The sequence below is a fragment of the Bombyx mori genome, chromosome 17 (assembly GCF_030269925.1).
Source record: "Bombyx mori chromosome 17, ASM3026992v2".
Classification (NCBI taxonomy): domain Eukaryota; kingdom Metazoa; phylum Arthropoda; class Insecta; order Lepidoptera; family Bombycidae; genus Bombyx; species Bombyx mori.
In genome coordinates, this window is record NC_085123.1 from 2,820,357 (window position 1) to 2,845,902 (window position 25,546).

Below are 25,546 nucleotides of genomic sequence, written 5' to 3' on the forward strand. Positions count from 1 at the left end.
GTCGATGCGGGTAGGCTCTGACTCAAGCCAGCGCGGTGCTGTGCGCGGACGACGACGTATCGGTCTGACGTCACAGCAAACCGGTTTTGGGTGCGTGTGTCCAATGTAGTCGACTGGTGCGCATCGACACGGCCCAAATTTGTGTCGGAATAAAATGTAATGTGGTGTATGTAAATGCGTACCAGTTGTGTGTAAGTGTATATGTGGGAGTAGCCCACATAATAATAATTAAAAATGAATTAACACGTTTATTACGCCTTGCTCATTTTTTACCGTCTTCGCCATCTTCGTTTTCTCTGTCATTCTGTCTGTCATTCTCTTTTCCCTTTCTTTCCGTTTTCTCTCACTCACATCTTTACGATCCGTTCCACACTCTTGATATGTTTCGTTCTTACCAATCCCACAATTCTTTAAATAAAACATTATTTTTTTGTTTTTTTTTTCACATTTTCAAACATTATAGGCAAACGAATCTGTTTACTATGGCCCGTAGGCAACAGAAACACCTTTTCAGCGGTTCCCTCGTTCAGCGGGCCGAGAGCCCGCTTTGATGGCGCCGCGTTACACCTTCCCCCAGAGCGGTCGGGGGAACGCGGTCTACCATCACCCGGCTTCCTATTGCGGGTGAGCGTGCAGAGCACGCCACCCCTCGTCTGGGTCCTTCCCCGCACAAAACGGGTGGGACCCCTAGCTCTTAGGGGGCCAGGTCACGGATACGACCCCGGTCCCGACCCCCTGCTCGGCGGCGGCGGGTTTCTGCGTAGTGAGGAGAGCTTTCCCTCACTCGCCCCGCCGCCTCCTTCTGCGAGATGGTGCACTCGCAGAAGTCGAGCATAGCCTTCCATGACTCATCGCTGCCAAGCATCGACGCCACGACGCCAGGCAGCGACAAGTCAGGTCCTATCTTTGCGACCAGGACACGGCGCTGCACCTCCCAAGCGGGGCAGACAGCGAGCGTATGCTCCGCCGTGTCCAGGTCGTGTCCACAATGGTGACACCTCGTCGTCGGCTCAGCCCTATCCGGCGCAGGTACTTCCCGAAGCATCCGTGCCCGGTCAACGGCCAATCCCTTAGTCGTCTTTTAAGACACCTACACGATGGACTAACGGTGGCGCGTTGTCCAAGTGCATTTGGGACTGCTAGATAAAAGGCGTTAAGCCATATAGTTCCTAGTACTTTCTTAGTACCACCCACGCGCGTACGCAGCACACCGCTAACTCTCCGACACATCGTGCTGTCTCGCTACTCAATGTCTTGCTAGCCTATGCTCCGGAAATGGATATACTCCATGATGGTTTGCAGCGATTTATAGCTGTTGCTAGAACTAACTTAACTTGGCGCTAGAGGAAGAGCGCCAGCTAGATGGGTTGACCAACTCAAGGAGGTGACTGGAGGCCAGATATGGGGAGCGGTACATATGGCGCAGAACCGGACCGAGTGGAGAAGATTGACATACACGATCACGATCCTCAGCATTGAGGGAAAGACCAGAAAGAAAGAAGAAAGAACTAACTTATGCTAATATTATTTATACCTTACAAATGTTTTGGTTATACTGTTAATTTGTAAGAAGACTAAATAAATAAATAAATAAATAAATAAATAAATATAGTTGCCTCGCGAAAAATCGTTTTATTGTAACATTTCATTCTATGCGTTAATTTCAAAACCTCGCACCAGTGATGCCAATATGAGAAAATAAAACTAAAATGATATATAGATAAGAGTAATTTTTTATTGAACAAAGTCTTCGTATTACATTGTCTGAACGCGTCTCTTACAGAATTGCCTGCAAAATCATTTATGTATATAAAAAATATTTTTTGTCAAACTAAAGAATTATAACCTAAACGAACAAGAAAATTGACTAGAACTATCTAAACAGTTCATATGGTCAGCTTCTCAAGGTGACTCGATATCTTCTCGTAAGCGGATTTATTTCGATAAACGTGAATATTCGATTTCACTTTCTTCATTAACGTTCTTGGATCGATATCGCTGAGCTGGAGTAAAGCATCTGCAACAAAATTCAAACCTTAATCCGAATAACATTTCAGCGACAAAGCATCCACTAAAACGTCTGTTTCTTTATCATAATATTAGTGGCGTTTACAAGAGTCGTGGATGGCGTTCAATCTAATAAATGTTGACGTGATAACCAGTTGCACGCACGAAAAAGTGTCACGTTCCGCCTGAGCGTGCAAGCGAGAGCGCGGAACAAGCGATAGAGAAGTGCATTCGGCCCAAGCGTTGGCTTGTGACACATCTCTCTTCTTGCGTGACGTCAGAGCTAGGAGTTCGAATAGTTCTGCGACTGACGTTACCACGTAAAACTATCGTCCGAAAACCGACTTTACAAGCAACTAATATTGTTTGGTACAATACAGCTCCATATTCGGATTCAAGAGGATTAAATAGTCGATCACTCTGTACTACGAACTAATCTCGGTAAAGACGCATTCACAGATTGCTACGTCAATCCTTACAGTAGGATTTGAAAACTGTAATGGAATAGACTGAGAAGTACGTGAGAAAAAAAAATACAACTTAAATTGTTAAATAGAAATACTAGCTGTTACTCACAACTTCGCCCGCATGGACAAAGAAAAATGCCAGCGTAGTTTCCCGTGGAAACGACATGTTTTTTCCGGATAAAAGGTAGCCTATGTCAATCTTCTGATCTAATACCATATGAATTAAAAGAAATCATGTTAATCCGTTGCCTAGTTTCGACGTACAAGAAGGATAAACCAAAAAATATATAATTTACACTTATAATATTTAGTATAGTATGAATATGGAAAGTGTGGAATGTGGCTGTATAGATTATACTATAGTCTGCCTGTCGATGCGGCAACTATGGAGGATAGAGGTAAGGAAAACCGTCTCATATGGGAGAAGCTTGAAAAAGTGTCCCACTTTCAGCACTAAATAGTAGTTCAAAAATCCTCCAGAATGGCGCTAGCAAAGGCACAGGGTATGATATGAATTGAGCAGTTTTTAACTGATTGAAGTATGCTGAGTTAGGAAATTTAATATATTTAATGACTAGAGTAGTTAGTGACAGTGTAATATGCAGGACCTCACATGTTTACGTAGTCCAAACTAATTTCGTCAATATAACCTAAAATTATTGCTGTGGTAAAACGTGGAAACATCGATTGCATTTTCTTATCAGCTTTAAATAAAATACATTTTGTGGTTTTGTAGTGCTTACGGTTCTTTCGTCTTTTTTATTTCTCTATCTTATTCTAATAACTTTCAGCGCCTTTTTAAAAATTTACCCGGTTGCTACTGTAGCGCCACCCTTATTTAGCAGAGTGTAACGGACATTTTTTCACACAAAGTGACGGTTCTCCTTACGTCTACCCTTCATAGCGGCAACAAATACCAACCTAACATTTCATTTCTGAACGTTTCATCGACGTCATCCAGGTGCACCAACATGGCGGAGTACAGAGCGTCAACGTGCGCACCGTATACAGTCGTATCGTACGGCTGCGGTCGGTTCTTGAACAAATTACATAAAGTCTGCACGGCGTAAGAACGAACTTTGTCGCTAACGTCGTCGAGGCGTTTCAATACAACTAAAAAAGACAAAACATATGCAATCAATATTTCCGATTGGTTTTTTATTTATTTTTTATTGCCCTTGTAGGCAAACGAGCATACGGCCCACCTGATGGTGAGTGGTTACCATCCCCATGGACTTCAGCAATGCCAGGGGCAGAGCCAAGCCGCTGTCTACCGCTTAATACTCTCTACAAGCCTCATTTGAAGAAGGACATGTCATAGCGCTCGGAATACACCGTGGAGGGGAGCTCATCCCATAGCCGGATGGCCGGATGGTTTAGAGGAAGAGGTAGACCTAAGAAGAAATGGATGTATTGCGTGAAAGACGATATTATGTGTAAGAGGGGAGTAAGCGAAGAAATTGTATATGATAGAGGAGTATGGAAGGAGAAAACACGTTGCGCCGATCCCAGGTGACTGGGACAAGGAGGATGTGAATGATGATGGTTTTTTCGCTGAGAAAAACCATCCAGCATTTCATAGACGTGAGATGAAAAGGATGTACTGGTGGTAGGACCTCTTGTGAGTCCGCACCGGTATGTTCCACCACCCTGTCTATTTCTGCTGTGAAGCAGTAATCCGTTTCGGTTTGAAGGGTGGGGCACACGTTGTAACTATACTTGAGACCTTAGAACTTATATCTCAAGGTAGATGGCGGCATTTACGTTGTAGATGTCTATGGGCTCCAGTAACCACTTAACACCAGGTGGGCTGTGAATTCGTCTACACATCCCACCCAGCGTCGCTAGCTCGACAGATGTGGCCGGCCCATTGCCACTTTAGCCTGATAACTTTAAAAATTACAATCGATATTAATTAATCGCCACGTTTCCACGAAACGTACCGAAATACATTTTATTCAATATATCCGCTGTAAAGCAGCCGCGTTGGCGGGCTAAAGTCGCGAGGCAGCACACGGCACGCAGAGTGTGCTGTCTCGTCAACGTCGAGTTGTCCTCCACCAGACCCATGAGGAGCGGCACCATTTCGTCCAAAAACGGTTCCAAGGATTCTTTTGTGGGAAAAAGGTTTACTTCCTGCAATAATATTACCTTCTATTTTAAGAGAACAACAGTTCCGAGGAATTTAACCTCATAATTTGTCAATCAACAGTTAATGTTGGCCAACATATTAAAACAAATACGTTCGGAAATTCGTAACTTAATTACAAATTACAGATTGTGTGGGTACTTTTTAAGCAACAAACAAGTGCGGTCGAGAGAGAGAGATGCTCCTATCTATCTCCGTGAACGCTTTGAATACCTGATTCCTGACGGCAAAGTTAGTCGACAAGCCACATCTCTTCTTTTAAAAACTCCCATTCACAGCTCTAGTCGCTATAGTGGCTCTTTCACAATACAAGCAGTGCGATTATGGAATTCTCTCCCTCAACCTATTCGTGCTAGTTCCTCTCTAGAAGTTTTTAAGAGTCAAATGAAGAAACATTTCCTGTCACTTTAATTGTATTTAAGTTATTGTTTTATGTATGTTTATTTATATGTATTTTTCATTCTATAATAGATTTTTTTTTTTTTTAAAGCTTAGTTTAAAAATCATGCTTTAATAGCTTTTATATTGTACACTATTCCCCTCTTATACATCGTATTTCACTCTGCTATTGGTTTGCTGGAAGAAAACTCATGAATGAGTTAAGCTCGCCTTTGTACATAGTATTTAGACATTCTTTAAATCTGTTTTTTAATGTATTTTCTTTGTGTGTACAATAAGTATAAAATAAATAAAAAAAAAAAATGATTTCCAATTTATTATTAGATACAAACATTTACACTAAAATTTAGATTTTCGTGTACCAAAATGATATCGCATCGATAAAAATATCGCATTTTTTTATTATTTTTTACGTACGTACGCCTTATGATGTGTTTTCACCAAAATCTGGCTAGCAAGTCATAAGAACAGTGCAGTAACCGGATTCCGGAGGGACCAATTGTCATTTTAATTGTTTTAATTATTCAACTGATGAAAGGATGTGCGCACAACTAAACGAGAAATGGAAATGGAAAATCTTGAAACTAATTCGAATACCTTATCGACGGTGTCGCCATCTCCACCGTTCTCGGCCCGGATGCGCTCGTCCTGAGGGCTGTCCTGCAGCGCGGAGCACAGACACGCGACGGCCGCGGTGCGTATCGCCTCAGCGGTGCGACCCGCCGACCATATCATGTTAGGCATTATTATTTCTGTAGAATAGAGATCGCAGAGCATAAAGTAAAACTTCCAATGTTCCAAAATTTTCTGTTATAATTTTGAAGATGCTTAACGACGGTGGGATGATCTTTCACCGAGCGGGTGATATTGTTCTGTAGAATTTTGTTATTCGGAACTTGTATAAATGAAGATACTAGCGACCCGCCCTCGCTTCGCTTCAGAAACATTAAAACACACATGAAACAAAAAAAAAATTTAAATAAATTTAAAAAAAGTAGCCTATGTTCATCAGGGACAATGTCGGCTTCTAATGGAAAAAGAATTTTTCAAATCGGTCCAGTAGTTTCGGAGCCTATTCGAAACAAACAAACAAACAAATCTTTCCTCTTTATAATATTAGTATAGATAAGAAAATGTCGAAGGCGGTACACACAAATTTATCGGAGCGAAACTTAAGAGAGTGTTAGTCGATGCGGGTAGGCTCTGACTCAAGCCAGCGCGGTGCTGTGCGCGGACGACGACGTATCGGTCTGACGTCACAGCAAACCGGTTTTGGGTGCGTGTGTCCAATGTAGTCGACTGGTGCGCATCGACACGGCCCAAATTTGTGTCGGAATAAAATGTAATGTGGTGTATGTAAATGCGTACCAGTTGTGTGTAAGTGTATATGTGGGAGTAGCCCACATAATAATAATTAAAAATGAATTAACACGTTTATTACGCCTTGCTCATTTTTTACCGTCTTCGCCATCTTCGTTTTCTCTGTCATTCTGTCTGTCATTCTCTTTTCCCTTTCTTTCCGTTTTCTCTCACTCACATCTTTACGATCCGTTCCACACTCTTGATATGTTTCGTTCTTACCAATCCCACAATTCTTTAAATAAAACATTATTTTTTTGTTTTTTTTTTCACATTTTCAAACATTATAGGCAAACGAATCTGTTTACTATGGCCCGTAGGCAACAGAAACACCTTTTTTTTTTTTTTTTTTTTCCACAGGAGAAAATCGCCGGATCCCCACCCGCGCGGCAGGTGGGGTATGTGGGAGTTGAACCTCACTAAAAACTCCTGCCGCTCACAACCGGCGCCCTACCTCGGACCGGGTCGGAGCCCAGTCGGGGCTATTGAAACGGCGGGACAGGGTTGACGCAGAGCACATTACATCCATCCCACCGTCCCACGGACGCCGGACCGGTGGCCGCCAGCGACACGACCACCGGTTCCCTCGTTCAGCGGGCCGAGAGCCCGCTTTGATGGCGCCGCGTTACACCTTCCCCCAGAGCTGTCGGGGGAACGCGGTCTGCCATCACCCGGCTTCCTATTGCGGGTGAGCGTGCAAAGCACGCCACCCCACGTCTGGGTCTCTCCCCGCACAAAACGGGTGGGACCCCTAGCTCTTAGGGGGCCAGGTCACGGATACGACCCCGGTCCCGACCCCCTGCTCGGCGGCGGCGGGTTTCTGCGTAGTGAGGAGAGCTTTCCCTCACTCGCCCCGCCGCCTCCTTCGTCGGCGTCGAGCATAGTCGAGCATAGCCTTCCATGACTCATCGCTGCCAAGCATCGACGCCACGACGCCAGGCAGCGACAAGTCAGGTAACAGAAACACCTTGAGAGGTTTTGGCATTTTGTTTCTTACTCAAGTAGTTACCTAATGATGCCGCGTACATAAAATATGAAAGTTTGATTTTTATTACACGATGTTATTAATCGTGTAAGTTATCAAGTGCGTGTTAAAAATAATAAGAACTCGATTATCGCATCATTCGATACACTATCCGGACGATTGTTTTATGCGATAGTCCATAGACATCGGCAATTTATTTAGAGAGTTATAAATGGCGAAGCGGACGATTAACGTGGTATGGACATGTGATGCGTAGAGAGAAGATGCATGTGACTAGGAAATGTATGGAAATGGTAGTGCAAGGTAGAGGAGGAAGAGGTCGCAGGCCGAAGAAGACATGGAGGGAGTGTGTGAATGGCGATATGAGCGAAAGAGAGGAGTGAGTGTTGAGCTGACGGCTGATAGAAGAGGATGAAAGAGAAAAATTAGCTGTGCCGACCCCACCTAGTGGGATAAGGTGAAGAAAAGAAAAAGATAAATGGCGAAGATTTCACTCCAGTTTCTTATACAATAAAAATAATAAATCAAATTCCGGTGAAGAGGTCACTTAATGCAAGACTACCCACCTTCTATGATGATCTTCAGGAAGGCCCCAAGTTTGTCACTGTCGCATTTCCTGAAGTTCTCCTGTCTCTTCAGCAGAGCAGTCGATAGAGTCGTGAATATCTTTAGTCTGACTTCCGCGTCCGTTTCCGTGTTCGCCAGACACTCCTTTAATAGGGGAGCTATGAGGTGCAGCTGGGCTCCCATGGCTGAACCTTTTCAAGTTATGGATGTAGTCAAACTTAGCACAATTTCATTTAGAGCAAGCTTTTTCGACCAAGACATCTTTGCTAGACTATAAATGAGTCGACTATTATCAAAGCCGGCAATGTGACTTTTGGACAATTATTGGTAAATCAGAAAAACGAATTATTGACTTTGTATTCCATTGGCAGTCACAAAACTCTTCTAAACGACATCTTAGATAAATAACAGGTTAAGTATTAACCTTTATTTAATGCAGGTTTTGAACCGTATTCTTTGAAGGAGACGATTATATTCAAATCAATCTGTATTGACATATCAATAACATTTTTTTGTCCAAATGCACAGATTGCCACCTTTGATAATAGACGACTCAAATGTCAAACAATTTTAAAAAACGACATAAAAAAGTATTAATTAAATAACTTCTTTAAAACTCTTATCCTTTTATTTTAATCTCGTGTTTATAGGATAGAAAAAGCACGCTATTAAGCCTTTTAAACCTTTTAATACCATTTAAAAACCATTTTATACCTTTTTTAATAACTTCTGGTACTATCTTCGAAATTACACCCTTTGCTACGGTGGCGCCACCCTGATCGGTCGCTTTTCGACATACACTATTTAACACACAGATAGTGTGCTCCTTATCTCTACCCTCCATAAGTGTGTTAGTTGAACGGGTTTATTAGCAGAGGAACTCGTAGATTTTAACGGTAGGAAACGACTTGGCTCTGCCCCAGGCATTGCTGAAGTCCATGGGTGACGGTAACCACTCACCATGATGGCCAACACCAGGTGAAAAAAAAAAGATCACAATGTGAATGCCGCTACCGACCTTGAGACATGAGGCCGAGTGTCTCAATTAAGTTGTACGTTTGTCCCGTCCTTTAAATCGGACAATGACAGGAACCGGCCGGCAGTACCCGCTCAACTACGATAATATTATTCGGGATTCCGTTTTTATTACAAAACGACATTCTTGCAGCTGCCATAAAGCTTGAGCCGTGGTATAATCGCATCTTTTTTTTTTCTACCTATTCTAGTAACCACGAGGCGTTATTGTAGATTCACCGAACTAGTAGGCGAGCTCACGGGGCTCTAACATGAGTACGTTGCTAACACTAACCCTAGCAAGAGCAGTGCTTCGCAGAATCTACCACTGGATCGGAAACGCGACCCACTGAGAAGATCCGGCAAGAAACTCAGTGAGCTGTGTATATGAGTTAACGATGACCGATGCTTGGGGTACCTAAAAGCATCGTTAATGAATCGGGAGGATCCGAAATGACGAGGGCGCATCACTAGCAACGCTTAGCCGCTCGCGTTTACCCCAAAAAGTCCAGACACGTCTTTATCAAAATCACAATTAAAAACAATACACACCTGCGTGCATCAGAACGCATTCAAGCAGACACCGATCGGGGGTGAGCAGAGTCCACGTGGGGGCGTCGCTGGTGATGTTGGCGAGCACTTTACCGATGTGTCTTTCATAGAGACTGGTTAATGTTTTACCGGACTTTTCAATGCACCGAAGTCTGTCCAGGTTTGCTGTTAGCAAATAAAGATCTATGTTACATCATATATTGAAATCACAGTGTTCTTTTATTAAAATCGCGCGTGCTGCCGAATCCTAGCTTATTACTAGCCATGATGGGCTCTAAGCGCTAATCGGAGCCGATGATCATTGCGTTGGTACAACAGCTACCTTTTGGGATGCACGAAAATCTTCGGCAAATAGGCAAGGGGGAACCAGCCCGTGCGTACTCACAATACGGCCTCCAACAAGTAAGCACCGATCAGAGACCCGATCATGCTAGAATAATAGGTATACAAAGATATTTGTTTTATCTTAAAGTACAGACACCAAAAAAGGGAACTTAATTTCACACTCACACAACGCCATAAACTGTATCTGATCATCGACGGGCATGGCGTAAACAGTGAAGTTGATGGTGAAAAGATCGTTGGCGACTGACCCACACTCGTCACCGCAGAGCTCCATCAACGCCTCCGATACGTGAAGCAAATTCGTCTGGTACTTTGGCTGCGAAATAGCAGTAATGCTTTTCCTTTTAAGATGAAGGTGGATTCCTTTAGTTCAATAAGCTTAGAGGAGCAGACAAGCTCATGCTTAACTGGTTCAGTTTCCATCGTTAAGCAAAGAACCAAAATACATAGACATCTCAATAAGGACGCAGCTGCTGATCTTGAGACAATGTTAAAGTTTCAAATGCACTGGATGCTTCGTAAAGTCTGCATAGACTTGTTACTCCCTATCATTTTAGTTCTTAAACCTAAGAACCAAACGCATAGGAATTACACAGATTGGGGAATAGCGGTACTAGAACTAGGAGAAACTAGAGGTAGGAGCAGTGTGCTTAGTGCGAGTTTTTTAACGTTCTCGATAGCGTAAAAGTTAAATTTGTATGGAGTTGGAACGTCTACCTACGCTGTTCCAACTGGACACAAATTCGAGTTAACTTTTACGCTATCGAGAACGTTAAAAAACTCGCCCTAAGCACACAATAAAGACTACAGTTAAAGAAAATAAACAAAAACTTGGCTTCAATAGCAAACTTGATAAATTATTGATATTTTTTTTATCAGCTAACTTATAAATTGCTGTATTGTCATCGGTCCTTGATGCGTGTACAGACTTTTAAGTTATTCAGAGGTCTTTAATTCGATGAAAATGACGTTCAAAGATTCTGTTACATACAAACAAACAGACATATAGATCTTCCTAGGCGATGTGAGCTGACAGCTGGATTGGTGTGTTAAAGACAATTAAACAAACCTTTCTAGTCCGACAACGGTCAGGATCCGCCAGTTCTTTACATATCTCAGTCAAAATCTTCCCTTTCACAAGTTCCACACGAGAACCTTTGATGATGTTGGCTAGGACAAGCAAGACTGCCCACGATTCCACGTCGGCCTCCAGCAGCGGCCACCACGTTTCCGGAGTGATGAAGTATCCGAATAATTCTGCAGCGCGTTTCACCTGTAAATTGATGAAGAAGCGAATGACGGATTTTAATACACGTCAGATTATTTTAACTTTACGTTTGTTTTGGAAACTTCGCATCTTAGTTTTTATTGTGTGATAATATGGATGTGTTATTTTTTTTTGTTTCAGTGTATTACTAACACTGGCCCTAGCGAGAGCAGTGCTTCGCAGAATCTACCACCGGAGCGCAAACGAAACCCACTGAGAAGATCCGGCGATAATCTCAATGAGCTGTGTCTATGGGTTAATTTCCTCGTCGAGCCCATCGTCGCAAGCGACGGGTTCGGCGAGGACGGTAACCGGTGTTTGAAGTACCTAAAAGCACCGTTAATGGATCGGGAGGAACCGTAATGACGTGGTTAGAGCATCACTCTATCAGTTAAGAGGTATTGTATTTAGAATATATTTTAAAAACTATAATTCCATTTCTAAAATCCGTTTAATAAGTATAATAATGAACACTGGAGTGTTGCAAAATATAAAAAAGTAAATTGTACCTCGACCACAACTCTAGGATCTTCATCAGCTGCCCCACGTATCATAGTACGAACAATAGGGTTGGCATGCTGTGTAGAACCCTCCTCGGCGCATAATATCAACCAGCAGAGGAGCTGAGCCACGCGGAGACGAGCATCTGCTTGCCAGCCCTCCATTTCTGGTACATAAAATTGTAGATTCGCCAACAGTAATTCCTTATTTCTAAGCATAGCCCAGGATCAACGAAGAAGGAAGAGAAGAAAGATGGACGGCAAGAAATAGATGAGGAGAATCGAATACTGGGCCTAGTGGCATAAATAATGAGAGGCCTGTCCCAGTCCAGCAATATAAAAAAAACTATGATCTCATCAAGTTCAAGTCATCTATGACTTGCAACAGAGTGGTATAATTACTATTCAAGCCAGTCAAGCATTACAATTTTTCTTGGCATGACTCATTAACTTATCCAACAACCAAAAACAAAGGCAAAATTTAGTTTTTAAGGAAGTATTTAATACAGCACTTGACATCAAATTAACGTTGCACATTAACGTTGTAGACGTCTATGGGCTCCAGTAACCACTTAACACCAGGTGGGCTTTGAGCTCGTCCACCCAGTCAAGCAATAAAAAAAAATAAAAACAAGATGTCCACACGCTCATATAACTAATATAGCAATTAAAAGAATATAGAAGACTCCACAATGTGTCAACAATCAAATTATACCTTTTTCAACAGCAGGAACAATCTTCCCAATATTACTCTGCACCAATACTCTACAACCCATGTTGGGTCTTTTAACATCAGGATAATGCGAGGGAACATCTTTCAGGAAATCACTCTTCTTTTTTAAATCTTCCTCATTTTCCTCCATGTATTGTAAGCCAACATCATCCCAGAGTTTCGTGGCAGTTTCCCTGATGCTAGCCATTACGTCACTCAGGCTGAAAAAGTATTCTTACTTTTAAGCATACCCACAGTTTGGCTTAAACATGGATTTGAGATATATGTTTAAACCGAAGTTGTTGTAATTGTTACTGTAGTTGAGTTACTTTATATTATACAACGGTGATAAAGTTTGATGGACCCAATACGGTTGGTTTAGTACAACTTATATTACTAATTTCTAACTACATTTTAATTATAATTTTACAAAATAAAATTAGTTTATGTCAATTCAAATATAATTCCATCATGTTGCCTGAATATCTATTATTACATTTTTTATATGAAAAATTGTTTTTTTTTTTTTGTACATGTACCATACCTAGTTAACAAAAGAGGCATCATGCGATGCCAAAAAGAATATCGGTCTCTGTATTTTAACATCCAGTTTCCTACTTCTAATGTCACCTGGAGGCGAACTTGACTATTTTCATCAAACAGCTTCTCTGCCATTGGTGTTATTGATAGCTCTAAGCATTTCACATTTCCTGACATCACTATTGCTCCTGTAGGCATAAGATGAATCAAAAATTACTCATGTCACAATTTTACTAAAATAACACTTTCCCTATGTCTACAGGGCTGTTGACAGTGTAAGATGAAAAATAAACATCATTAATTGTTGCTATTATAATTTTAAAATAACTATAAAAGAGCATTATGCTCTGAGAAATTGATGTTGGAATAAAAGTCGTCAGTGCTAAACACGAGCTTAGCTATTACCCTGGCATTGCTAAGAAAACCTCTATGAGCGCCGGCAATTACTCACCATCAGGCGGACCACATGCTTATTTACATCAAATAAATGCAATCAAAAACATTGTCAAAAAAGGTAAAATATATTTTTTTGCAAAAATAACTTATTGTGTTATGATTATGAGTATTAGAGTTGGCAGTAATGAGTGACAAAAAATATATTATTAACTATGAAATAACAATTATAATATAATAATAATTATATAATCACCTATAGCTTTAACAGCTGCAGCCCGAACCCTAAAATGCTGGTGTGCTAGATTTGACAGCACGGGCTTCACATAGCTCTCAGATTGAAAATGAAAATCCCGCTGCAAGTTCTCAGCTAACAATATAATGCATTCACATGCTTCTACCTTCACTTTAGAATAAGGATCCGTAACCGTTTTGGTTAAAATACTTGTTAAATCATTTAGAAAAGAATTTAAGTAATGTGTAACTTTGTATCTATCTAAGATAGTGTGAACTAGCTGGATTAAAACTAGCCGAATCTCTTCAGATTCTTCCACAATCTCAGGACATCCGATACGTCGGACAAGCGTAGGAAATATATAGGTTAAATAATAGTCATTCAGTGGGAGCTTTTCTATGAAGTTCGAAATTATTTGCACGGCTAATTCTCGACACGCCTCCGACTGATCGGAATAGCTTTTGAGTACGTGCGCGTAGATTTCTGGAAACACCACAGTGAGATCACAGTCAACATTTTCAGGATTCTCAAAAATTTCTTCGCTTAACTTCGTGAGCGCATTTTTTCGCGCTATCTTTGATTCGCTTTGTAAAGCCGTTATATATTGTTCAAGAACACGTCGAGCATTTTCTTCCAAAGGACATTTAGTTTTAGACATTATTTAAAGAATGCTAGTCCTGTTCCAAGAAGAAAACAAAATTCAAGCAGTATTGATAAACAAAGTCGGTTACCATTGGCAACCACTTTTTTTTTAACATGGCAATTATTTTCTGCAAATGCGTCTGCATGTTCTAAATACGTGGCTTTAACGTATCTATCACGAGTTTATCTTAGGCACAAACTTTCTACATGTACACGTGTACTCTATTTAGATGTACAATATCTCTATGTAATATTACTATTCTCCATCTCTTAAGCTGATGACAATGTGTACAGCAATATTAATGCTGACTGGATAGACACAAAATGTAGTATGCGGGCTGATCACATTGAAGTTAACAGTGTCAGACGGAAGTTGGAAAATCTGGATCTAACCAAGGGAGTGGGGCCAGACAATATCCCACCACAATTTATCGTTAAATGTGCTGAACAACTCTCCACACCCTTGTTTTTAATATTCATTCATTCATTATTTTCAGGGATTTTCCCTGAAAAGTGGAAGGAAGCCTAATAGTTCCCATACATAAGAATGGGAAAAAAGATCTAATAACTAATTATCGGCCCATCTCCATCCTTTGTACATTTGCTAAAGTCTTTGAAAGTTTAGTTTATACTCATATTTACAATCATGTAAGAAACCAGCTGTCCCCATTTCAGCATGGCTTCATGACGAAGCGGTTCACAAATACGAATTTATTTCAATACGTAGATGATGTTGCGGTCATCATTGACAACTCTGGGCAAGTTGACGCAATATATACTGATTTTTCTAAGGCCTTTGATAAAGTTAACCACAGCATTTTACTAGAAAAACTACATCAATTTGGTATCGAAGTTCCTCTGCTTAGATGGTGTTCTTCGTATCTAAACCAAAGGCCATCACAGGTTGTTATTGACGGGCACAGTTCCAATCCATTCATAGCTTCTTCGGGTGTACCTCAGGGTTCCATCTTGGGTCCACCACTTTTTTAACATCTTTATCAACGAAATTACAAATCTTTTTAAATATTCTACCTGTTACCTATTTGCTGACGATCTTAAAATAATGCGTGTTATAAATGATGTGAATGATGCTGAACTATTACAGAGAGATATTGATAAATTGGTTGATTGGTGCCAAATTAATAAAATGTATTTGAATATTTCGAAATGTCTACATATAAAATTTACATTAAAACGCAATATAATACCAACACAATATCATATTTCAGGGGAATGCTTGAGTGAAGTTTCTCAGACTCGTGATTTAGGGGTGGAGCTTGATACCAAGCTGAATTTCACTAAGCACATTGACAAAATTATAGATGCCGCGAACAAATCACTGGGTTTTGTACTTAGGAATGGTAAGGAGTTTAAGAAGGTTTCCACTACGCTAATGCTTTACAACAGTTATGTTAGAAGCAAACTTGATTACTGCAGCACTGTGTGGTGTCCTACACACAAAACCCATATTAACAGGATTGAGAGAATTCAAAAAAAGTTACTTCGCCACATGTCGTACCGTTTTAGGCCGCCTAATTATGTTGAATCTTATGTTGATAGGGCTAAACATTTTAAAATGCAAACATTGAGTGATCGCCGCGATATGTTAGGCTTATGTTTTTTACATCAAGTTATGAGCGGTACTGTCGACTCCCAATTCATCCTCAATAAATTCTCTTTGAAGGTGCCATCTAGGTTACCTCGTCGCCCCGTTGCTCTTTTCAGCACCCGCTTTAGCAGAACCAATCTAGGCAAGCACTCACCTACTCCTCGTCTAACTAACCTTTATCTTGTTAGAAAAGTTGAAAACCTTGACATATTTGGCGATTCCCTTCCAATATTTAAGAACAAAATTATAAAAAGTTGTTGTTGAACCTCAGCCTCAGCCTCGGTCTGAGTACTCGGGTATTACTGCCCTTGTTGTCTTTCTTTTGTTTTTAATTTTTTATTATTATTAATAGTATTATTAAATCTCTATTAATATATTAATGTAATGCATGCTGTGATTGCCTATAATTAGAGTTGCAGTTATCAATTGCTCTATACATGTCAATGTTATTTTATGTCTTACTGTAAACCCTGTCGGTAATCCTTAAATAAATAAATAAATAAATTAATAAAGCCGACTGTATTCTGGCCACTCTCTGTAATATTTTATACTCGTAGATAAAACAAACATAATAGTTTCAATATGTTTTTTTTATTAAGGGATTGCTGATGGCTCGGTTTTTACTAGCTCCGCATGCTTAGCCAGGGAGGCAGAGATTTGCTAATAACCACCCGAACGTCTCTGGAAGAAACCAATTCACTCAAAGACAGTAGTCTTTCGTGAGTACTAAATCCTTTTTTATTTATTGCTAAAGTGGGTGGATAAGCTCACGGTCCACCTGGATGAGCACAAATTCTTAATTTTACAATATAACGACTGCCCCACCTCTCAAACAGAAACGCATTACTGCTTCACGGTAGAAATTGATAAGGTGGTACCTACCCGTGCGACTCATAAGACTGCCTACTACCACTAAAATTATTTTAAATATATTATAATATAAATAGTAATATATACCTACTATACATATATAAATAATATTAAAAAAATAACCACTACTCAGTGTCATATCAAATCTCATTTATGTAAATAATACTTAAACAAGTACATTTCATCAGAAAGAAAATACGATAAGATCAGTGACTGAACTAACTAACACATAATACACACCGTATTAAAAAATCATGGTCAAGCTTAGAGTATATATACATAAACGAGCTTGTATTATGTATTCTCTAAGTGGTCGAGTTTGTTTTCCCCTATGAAAATTTTATTGCCATGAGATTAGCTGTCATCTAAAAAAAATTGTAGTTATACTGTAAGCTGCAGAGGCCAATTGCTCCTAAACATCCACATCTAAGTGTATAATCTATGATCCACATCACTACGATCAAAAACGTGCACCAATCACAGCTCGCCAAGTACAGCTGTCAACGTCTGCGTTTCTATGAAAGGACGAGATTCTTCCATCATATTCAGTTTTTGACAACTTACGTGGTTTTACATTAGCATTCCCAGTTTTATATTGAAGTGTCTAAATTTATAACACACGAGTTCAAATACTCGTCAAAAATGTTTAAATTTAGTCTGTTTCATTTATTATTTTTGGCTACGGCTGTGCAGGTGGTCCTATCACTTCGAGAAGGTGATTGCGAAGTGTGTGTGAAAACTGTAGAGAAGTTTGCCGCCACGCTATCAGATGATGTGAAGAAAGACCCTAAAAAAATCGAGGCAGAGTTCAAAAAGTTCTGTAAAGGTTCAAAGAACAAAGAAAATAGATTTTGTTACTATTTAGGAGGTCTCGAAGAGTCAGCCACCGGCATTTTGGGAGAATTGTCAAAGCCCTTAAGTTGGTCTATGCCCGCCGATAAAATATGTGAAAAATTGAAGAAAAAAGATGCACAAATCTGTGACCTAAGGTTCGACAAACAAATCGATCTAAATAATGTTGATTTGAAGAAACTAAAAGTACGTGACTTGAAGAAGATTCTGAACGACTGGGATGAGGTCTGCGATGGTTGCATCGAGAAGACTGACTTCATTAAGAGAATAGAAGAGTTAAAACCCAAATACATGGGTAGATCTGACCTCTAAACTAAATAAATACATTAGGTAAGGCTCTGAAGCCAATCATTAAATTTATGAACCGTCTATTAAAAAATGTGTAGATATATATCAACAAGTTTTGATTAACAGTAAATGTTCAGCCATAAAACTTTACTTTAGACAGTAGTATCAAATTTTGTGATAATTCTGTGTAAATTTTATAATTCATATTGAATTGATATTACGGTAACTGGCTATGTCAAACTACTTGTGGTTAGTCTTTGTGATGGTTCATTCAAATGCTGATATAGGAGAGTTGAGTAAATTAACAACAAATCAATACTGTGTAATAATATACCATATACAAAACAAAAGTAATAGTAATTGAATAGTAATCATAATCACTAAAAGAAATGCAAATAATCTTTTTAAATAAATCAGACGTATAAAGATGTTTGTGAATCTTCATAAGACAAACATACCAAATGAATTCATTTTTAACTACTCCTGTGTGTTAATATAAAATGTAATTACTTACAATTATTTTTTCTTTTTTCTAGGTGAATTATCAACATTCACATTGTGATATCAACATCATGCAGACCTTCTGTGTGATGTAATATGGACAGTGTATTTGTAAATTAATAAAGTATGAAAGTGTATACAGTGAGAATGAACGCATGTACACAATAAATTATTATAATTAAATATTTTTCACGTTCATTATTTTTATTTTATGTAGTAAGTACAATGAACTGAAGTGTTTATGAATTGAACTTCAGAAAAGGATGCTAGGCTAATACATATTATGCTCAATCTCATGCATATGGATAATGCCCTTATACTCCTACCCACAGTCATTAAAATTGAGTTAGGGAATGATTGGCCCCTTGGATTGGTCTGTGTTCTTAAAAAAGTTTCTAAAATATGTGGCTGACGAACATATATCAGAATGGAGTATCAGAATTTATGTGGAGTTTTATTTTAAAGTCATTGTGGCCTAACGGATAAGACGTCCGGTGCATTCGTGTTGAGTGATGCACCGGTGTTCAAATCTCAGGTGGGTACCAATTTTTCTAATGAAATACGTACTTAACAATTGTTTACGATTGACTTCCACGGTGAAGGAATAACATCGTGTAATAAAAATGAAACTTGCAAAATTATAATTTGCGTAATTACTGGTGGTAGGGCCTCTCGGGAGGCCGCACGGGTAGGTACCACCACCCCGCCTATTTCCGCCGTGAATCAGAAATGCGTTTCGGTTCGAAGGTGGGGCAGCCGTTGTAACTATACTGGGACCTTAGAACTTATATCTCAAGGTGGGTGGCGCATTTACGTTGTAGACGTCTGTAGGCTCCAGTAACCACTTAACACCAGATGGGCTGTGAGCTCGTCCACCCATCTAAGCAAAACATATCTCCAGCAGAGAACTATCACAAAAGTGGATTTTCGGTGGAGTGGTACCCCCGTCGTCCATAGATCAAAGGACCAGCCTTCTCTTTTGCACTATGATCCAGACTCATCGGACTTGCGCAGTGGTGGGAGACTAGACCTACAAAGGTTTCTTTCTGCAGCTTTGGCGAACGACCAAAAAGCGCGGCTAACAGAGGGATAGCTAAAGTGCTAAAGTTGAGCTCTGGCAACGTGCTCTGACTTCGCCTTGGCATTAGACTTCTTGTAAGACCTGGAAGCGGCGTTATATTTCCACCTTTTGCCTGAGACGTTAGGATCCGTCGTCTATCCCATGCCGCGTATGTGGACCTACTGGCATTGTTATAACAGGATCCTCTGCGACCCCCGACGGGCACCTCAGAAAAAGGAATGAACAATTCCATCCCCTGAAGCACCATATCTTTAAGCCGGTTCGCACAGACGTCAGGATCACCAGACATTATCTCTTAGAGTAAGTGCACGGTTTAAAGGGCGTAAATAATGGTTCCTAGCATTGGTAATATTAGATTCATCATTTCGCATTATGTTGCTTTGTAGTCCTCATGGCTTAAAGGATAAAACACTCAGTGCATTCGTATTAAGTGATACTTCTGTACTGGTGTTCGAATCCCGCAGCCAGGTAACAATTTTTCAAGTGAATGATTTCCATGATAGAGCAATAACATGGTGTAATCAAAAAAATCAGTCACAAAAAATAAAATTTGCGTAATCACTGAGAGTGGGGCGTCTTGTGACCCCACGGGTAGATACCACTACCTGGCACATTACTGCCGCGAAGCAGTATGTGTTTCAGTTTGAAGGGTGGGTAATTGTACTTTAAAATTATGACTTGGAATGGAACTCAGGCTGTGACTCAGGTCTCAAGGTGGGTGACGTCATTTACGTTGACGCCTATCATGGGCTTTGGTCGTCCACCCATCTAAGCAATAAAAAGTTCTCAATCATGGTAAAATATATAGCTTATGTAAGTTCCACAATAAATTGTTTTATGATATATTAAAACATATGCAGCACACCTTCAGCACAGCCTTTTTGATACCGAATCCTCTGAAACTATTGCACCACTAAGTGTATTGTGAGCTAGTAGTCCCCTATTATACTATAGCAATAAAAACAAACTACCCTCCTTTTCAAATTGATTAACGTAATTTGTATTTTATAAAAGTTAATTAAGGGAACGACTGAAGTAACAACAGCAACTTAGCGTTTTAAAGCGAAATAGGTACACACTTTCCGTTTGATGGTTTTAAGAGTAGGCCAGTAATTACACCAATGCAGTTAAGAGATTGATACTGACTAACGTACGGTTTTTATTTTGTCCATTGAGTTCTGGAATGTTGAGAAATGGCGACATCTGGCGAAGTGCATTACCACCTGAAACGGTGACCATGACCAGTGTCTTAAGAGTGTAAATGACTGAGAAGAACAAGTTATAGTATACTAATAGACCAATTAATTTCAATCAATCAATCAATAATTCAATCAAAGAAAAAAACAAGACATCACAGTACTAATTTATTGCAATTTTTAATGAATGTATGAGTTAAACAAAACAGATTATATTTTAATTCATACAGCAACAGGTACAGAATCTGTTCTTTAGTGGTATTTGTAGTTCTTGTGGTGCTCTGAAAATGAGACAATATTTATTTTAATGTGACAGTAAAGCTTTGCTAGAAAATTTTGATATAATACACAATTAAATAGGGGAATTCTTTTCAGACAATTTATTCGAAATAATAAAATAATAACTGCCCACTGCACTACACTGTAATAATAGTTAGAACTGAAATCACTTAGCAGATTATAATATTGACCACATCCCACTAAATAACTACACATCTGTATAGTCTTTATTTACATGAATCATTCTTCGATCTCCAGATAATTAATATGAATAGCATTCAAACCCTTCAGATGTGGATTATGGCTTGATGGAAAATTGTGCTAAGAATAAGTCTCATTTCCAACAGTCAATCAGGCTGATTACTAAGATAATAATACCAAAATAAGGATACTAACTAATTCTTCCATAGTTGATGGCATAGAAGAAGACCATGCTGCCAACGAGTAGTTGATAGAATGGAGCCATGCCAACCTTCTTAGGTTGTACGTACTTATGTTGCCATCTCCACCAGGCTGAAAGTTTCAAAATAATACTATTGTTCATTATCAGTGACTGTTTTTGAACATGATTTTAATACTGACTTTAAATTTAATTTTATTAATGATAAGTTATTTTTTTTATTAAATTTATTTATGGTCATATTATTGAATGATTTTTTAACATTTCTTTCTTGCAATTTTAATTGTTTCTCAAGCAGTGTTTCATACATAACCTAAAATGCTAATAAAAATATAATTGTATTACCTCGACTGAAAGCTCCGGCCACGGCAGACGGAGTCTTGCTGCGGCGACCGAACCACGAACCGATTTCGTTCAGCTTCAACTGACTGAATGGAGTATCAGCTGTTAAAAGTAATGTAGAATTACATAACCGAAACTTCAATCAATATGAAGGATCATTGACATAATACGGATGAAACTTACGTTTTCCATAGTAGCGTGCAGGATCGTAAGGCCCATGTACAGCAGGATTATACTCCTTGGGGTAATCACCGAAAGCCATATTTTTAGAAAAGCCCGATGCACTTTTCTAAAAATCAATTCGAGTAGGTACCTACCTAATACTTATTTCAGTTTTTCCGAAAGATACCAACTGTCGGAAGTGTCAAGTGTCATAAATCGAACAACCATAAAGTTAAATACAATGGACAGTGATTATCAAGATCGTGCGTACATAATTTCAAGAATTAAAATAATATGAACTTTCAATAAGAGTGTACTTTATTTGTACACGAATACTACCTATTAAATTAAATCTATTCCAAAAAGGCAAAAAATCTAACTTGTTTGATAATAATAATTGAATTGTGTGAATGTCTGTTTTCCAATTACTTCTCAAACAAACAGAGAAATACGACCTCATCCTACAACAAATGAGCGCATTAGTGATGCTCATAAATAAACTCATTAATAAGATCTCAAAATTACTTCATTAAGAATAGCTACGTGGAACATTAACGGCCTCGCCCCTAATAAGAACGAAGCGGAACTACTTATGACTCAGCGTAATTTAGACGTGCTGCTAATCTCCGAGGCTCACTGTACCGCGTCCTCTAGTATAAAATTCAAAAACTATGTGTGTTACGTCACTACTCACCCTGATGGTACTGGACATGCAGGAACAGCAATAATAGTACGAAAATCCATTAAACACCACCCAATGCCTGGCTACAAAACCGATCACATTCAAGCCACTACAATACTAATTGAAGACAAAAGTGGTTGTTTTAACTTGTCAGCAATATACTGTCCGCCAAAGCATAAAATCATGGGGGATATGTTCATAGATTTCTTCCAAAGTCTCGGAAATCGCTTTGTCGTGGGTGGAGACTGGAACGCAAAATGCACTTACTGGGGCTCGAGACTAACGACCACAAGAGGACGACAGTTGAAGCTCTGTGTGGATGATTGCAAATTAACCACAGTTTCAACTGGGGAACCGACTTACTGGCCCTCAGACCCAAAGAAAATTCCAGACCTATTGGACTTCTTTATTTTGAAAGGGTTTTCAACACACTATATCAAATCTGAGTCGTGCTATGACAGCTCCACAGACCACACTCCAGTCCTACTAAATTTAAGTACAATGGTGATAGAATATACGACACCTGAAAAATTGAGAAATAAAAGCACTGACTGGAACTCGTTCAGGGAAACCCTTGATGAAAAAATTGACCTGAAAGTAGCTCTGAAAACACCTGATGATATTGAAAATGCGACTAGATACATAACTAATCTGATCCAAGAAGCATGCTGGGTGTCCACGCCTGAAGAAGAGTCTGTAAAAACTCGTATAAACTATCCATTGGAAGTCAAAAAGGCAGTACTGGAAAAGAGGAGGCTTAGAAGAGTCTGGCACCAAAGCAGATTAGAAGCAGACAAGAAAGCGCTGTATAGGAGTGCGGTTCAACTAAAAGAAATACTGAACAACTGGCACAATAAAACGTTGGAGGATCGTCTCGTGACACTAACAGCCACTGCAGCAACTAATTACTCGTTGTGGAAATTCACCAAGAATTATAGCAGACCTCAGTCATTCAAACCTCCGATAAAAACCATGAATGGTTAGGCGCGAACATCTCAAGAAAAAGCAAACGCATTCGCTCAACATCTTGAATCAGTTTTTAAACTAAATGCTGACATAGATTTAGTACATGAGGAACATATCAATGAAATTCTGCTACAAGACTTCCAAATGCTACCCCCACAGCGGCCAGTTACAGTACGCGAAGTTTGGAGAGTTATATCAAAACTACAGGATAAAAAGGCCCCCGGATATGATCTTATAACCAAGGAGATATTAAAACAAATTCCAAGGAAGGTGGTAGTGTTCCTGACTTCACTCTATAATAGCATACTAAGAGTCCAGTATTTTCCAATGGCCTGGAAAGTATCTCACATAATTATGATTCACAAGATGGGCAAACCACCCAATGAAGTATCCTCATACCGACCTATAAGCTTGCTGCCAATACTTTCCAAAGTTTTCGAGAAGCTCCTGAAAGGTAGACTTGTCCCAATCCTCAATGACGAAAAAATCATTCCTGATCATCAATTTGGGTTTAGACGAAATCATGGCACGGTCGAACAAGTTCACAGAGTCTGTGAAAAAATACGCAAAAGTTTGGAAGAAAAACTCTACTGCTCCTCGGCGTTTCTAGATATACAGCAGGCCTTTGATAAAGTTTGGCATAAAGGCCTCCTGTATAAATTAAAGGCAGCGCTACCTCATCAGTATTATTGTCTGCTAAAATCGTATCTCGCAAACAGAATATTCCAGGTGAAAGAAGGGGATTCTTTGTCACGATTCTGCGATATCTCAGCAGGTGTACCACAGGGATCAGTCCTGGGACCACTATTATATACTATATACACTGCTGACCTACCTGAGGTTAATGATGTTACCACTGCAACATTCGCCGATGATACTGCAATATTGGTGAGTCACACGGATCGTTTTGTAGCATCACAGAGATTGCAAAAAGGGCTTGATAAAATATCCACATGGCTACACAAGTGGCGAATAAGAGCCAGTGCAAACAAGTCGGTACATGTTACATTCACATTGCGAAAAGGTGATTGTCCACCTGTCCATGTTAATAACGCTATATTGCCTCATCAAGACAATGTAAGATACCTGGGAATGCACTTGGACCGCCGCCTAACATGGAAACACCACATTCAAACTAAGAGACAGGAACTAAACATCCGATACAAAAATCTCCATTGGCTGTTGGGGCGTAACAGCAAGCTGAGTGTTGACAACAAACTTTTAATTTACAAAGTTATCCTTAAGCCAGTTTGGCTGTACGGAATCGAATTATGGGGTAGCGCCTGCAATTCGAATATCAGTATTATACAAAGAATGCAAAACTGTATCTTGCGCTCCATAAGTGGTGTTCCGTGGTTGGTCACAAACACTGAAATACACAAAGAACTAGGGATGCCTACAATAATGCAGGAAATCGTAAAATTTAAACAAAAACACCACGAAACACTGGAAAAGCACCCAAACAATCTGGCTGCTGCCTTGAAAAAACGAAGTTACGGTAAACGGCTCAAGAGAAAAGACGTCATATAGTTCAATGACAAATCTTAAATTTAGAGTAGATGGCTCGCTGGAGTCACGCTCTTACTGACTTAGAAAATTTCAACTCATCTAATAAAAGTACTGGATACTGATTGTAGATAAAAAGAGAAGAAAATAAAAATAAAAAATAAAAATAAAAATGTCTGTTTTCGGGCCTAGAATAGCACCACCCCATCTCTTCACATAGGTGTATGTTGTAAGAGGAACTAAGCAGCGTTTTCTAAGTACCAATTATCGCTGCATTCTGTGACGGGCAATTAAAAAAATATTAGTCACCGAAATTCACGGTTACGTTATAAATCCTCCTCCTACCATTTTTCTTTTATTGCTTAGATGTGTGGACGGACTCACAGCCCACCTCGTGTTAAGTGGTTACTGGAGCCCATAGACATCTACAACGTAAATACCGCCACTCACCTTGAGATATAATTTCTAAGGTATCTGTGTAGTTACAACGGCTGCCGCACCCTTCAAACCGAAGCGCATTACTGCTTCACGGCAGAAATAAGCAGGGCGGTAGTACCTACCCGTGCGGACTCACAAGAGGTCCTACCACCAGTGATTACGCAAATTATAATTTTGCGGGCTTGATTTTTATTACACAATGTTATTCCTTCACCGTGGAAGTCAATCGGGAACACTTGCT

General features: G+C 39.6%; 3 protein-coding genes across 3 annotated transcripts; 1 reads left to right on the top strand and 2 right to left on the bottom strand.

Annotated features, from left to right (window-relative positions):
* Window positions 1-1,713: 1,713 nt before the first annotated feature.
* Window positions 1,714-14,373, bottom strand: LOC101742477 (dynein axonemal assembly factor 5). Its single transcript, XM_038016928.2, has 12 exons — window positions 13,513-14,373; window positions 12,868-13,051; window positions 12,327-12,544; window positions 11,621-11,778; window positions 10,914-11,117; window positions 10,010-10,160; window positions 9,500-9,664; window positions 7,933-8,124; window positions 5,620-5,774; window positions 4,418-4,610; window positions 3,396-3,587; window positions 1,714-2,017 (listed from the first exon to the last, which is right to left on the bottom strand). Exons 1-12 carry the CDS (start codon window positions 14,147-14,149, stop codon window positions 1,887-1,889), a joined length of 2,580 nt encoding a protein of 859 aa, XP_037872856.1. The 5' UTR covers window positions 14,150-14,373; the 3' UTR covers window positions 1,714-1,886.
* Window positions 14,374-17,045: 2,672 nt separating this feature from the next.
* Window positions 17,046-18,451, top strand: LOC101744776 (mesencephalic astrocyte-derived neurotrophic factor homolog). The gene is made up of 2 exons (XM_004921924.5): window positions 17,046-17,794; window positions 18,289-18,451. Exon 1 carries the CDS (start codon window positions 17,255-17,257, stop codon window positions 17,774-17,776), a length of 522 nt encoding a protein of 173 aa, XP_004921981.1. The 5' UTR covers window positions 17,046-17,254; the 3' UTR covers window positions 17,777-17,794; window positions 18,289-18,451.
* A 2,234-nt stretch (window positions 18,452-20,685) lies between these two features.
* Window positions 20,686-21,984, bottom strand: LOC101744632 (putative ATP synthase subunit f, mitochondrial). Its single transcript, XM_004921923.5, has 4 exons — window positions 21,735-21,984; window positions 21,555-21,653; window positions 21,206-21,322; window positions 20,686-20,811 (listed from the first exon to the last, which is right to left on the bottom strand). Exons 1-4 carry the CDS (start codon window positions 21,811-21,813, stop codon window positions 20,783-20,785), a joined length of 324 nt encoding a protein of 107 aa, XP_004921980.1. The 5' UTR covers window positions 21,814-21,984; the 3' UTR covers window positions 20,686-20,782.
* Between the last annotated feature and the right edge of the window lie 3,562 nt (window positions 21,985-25,546).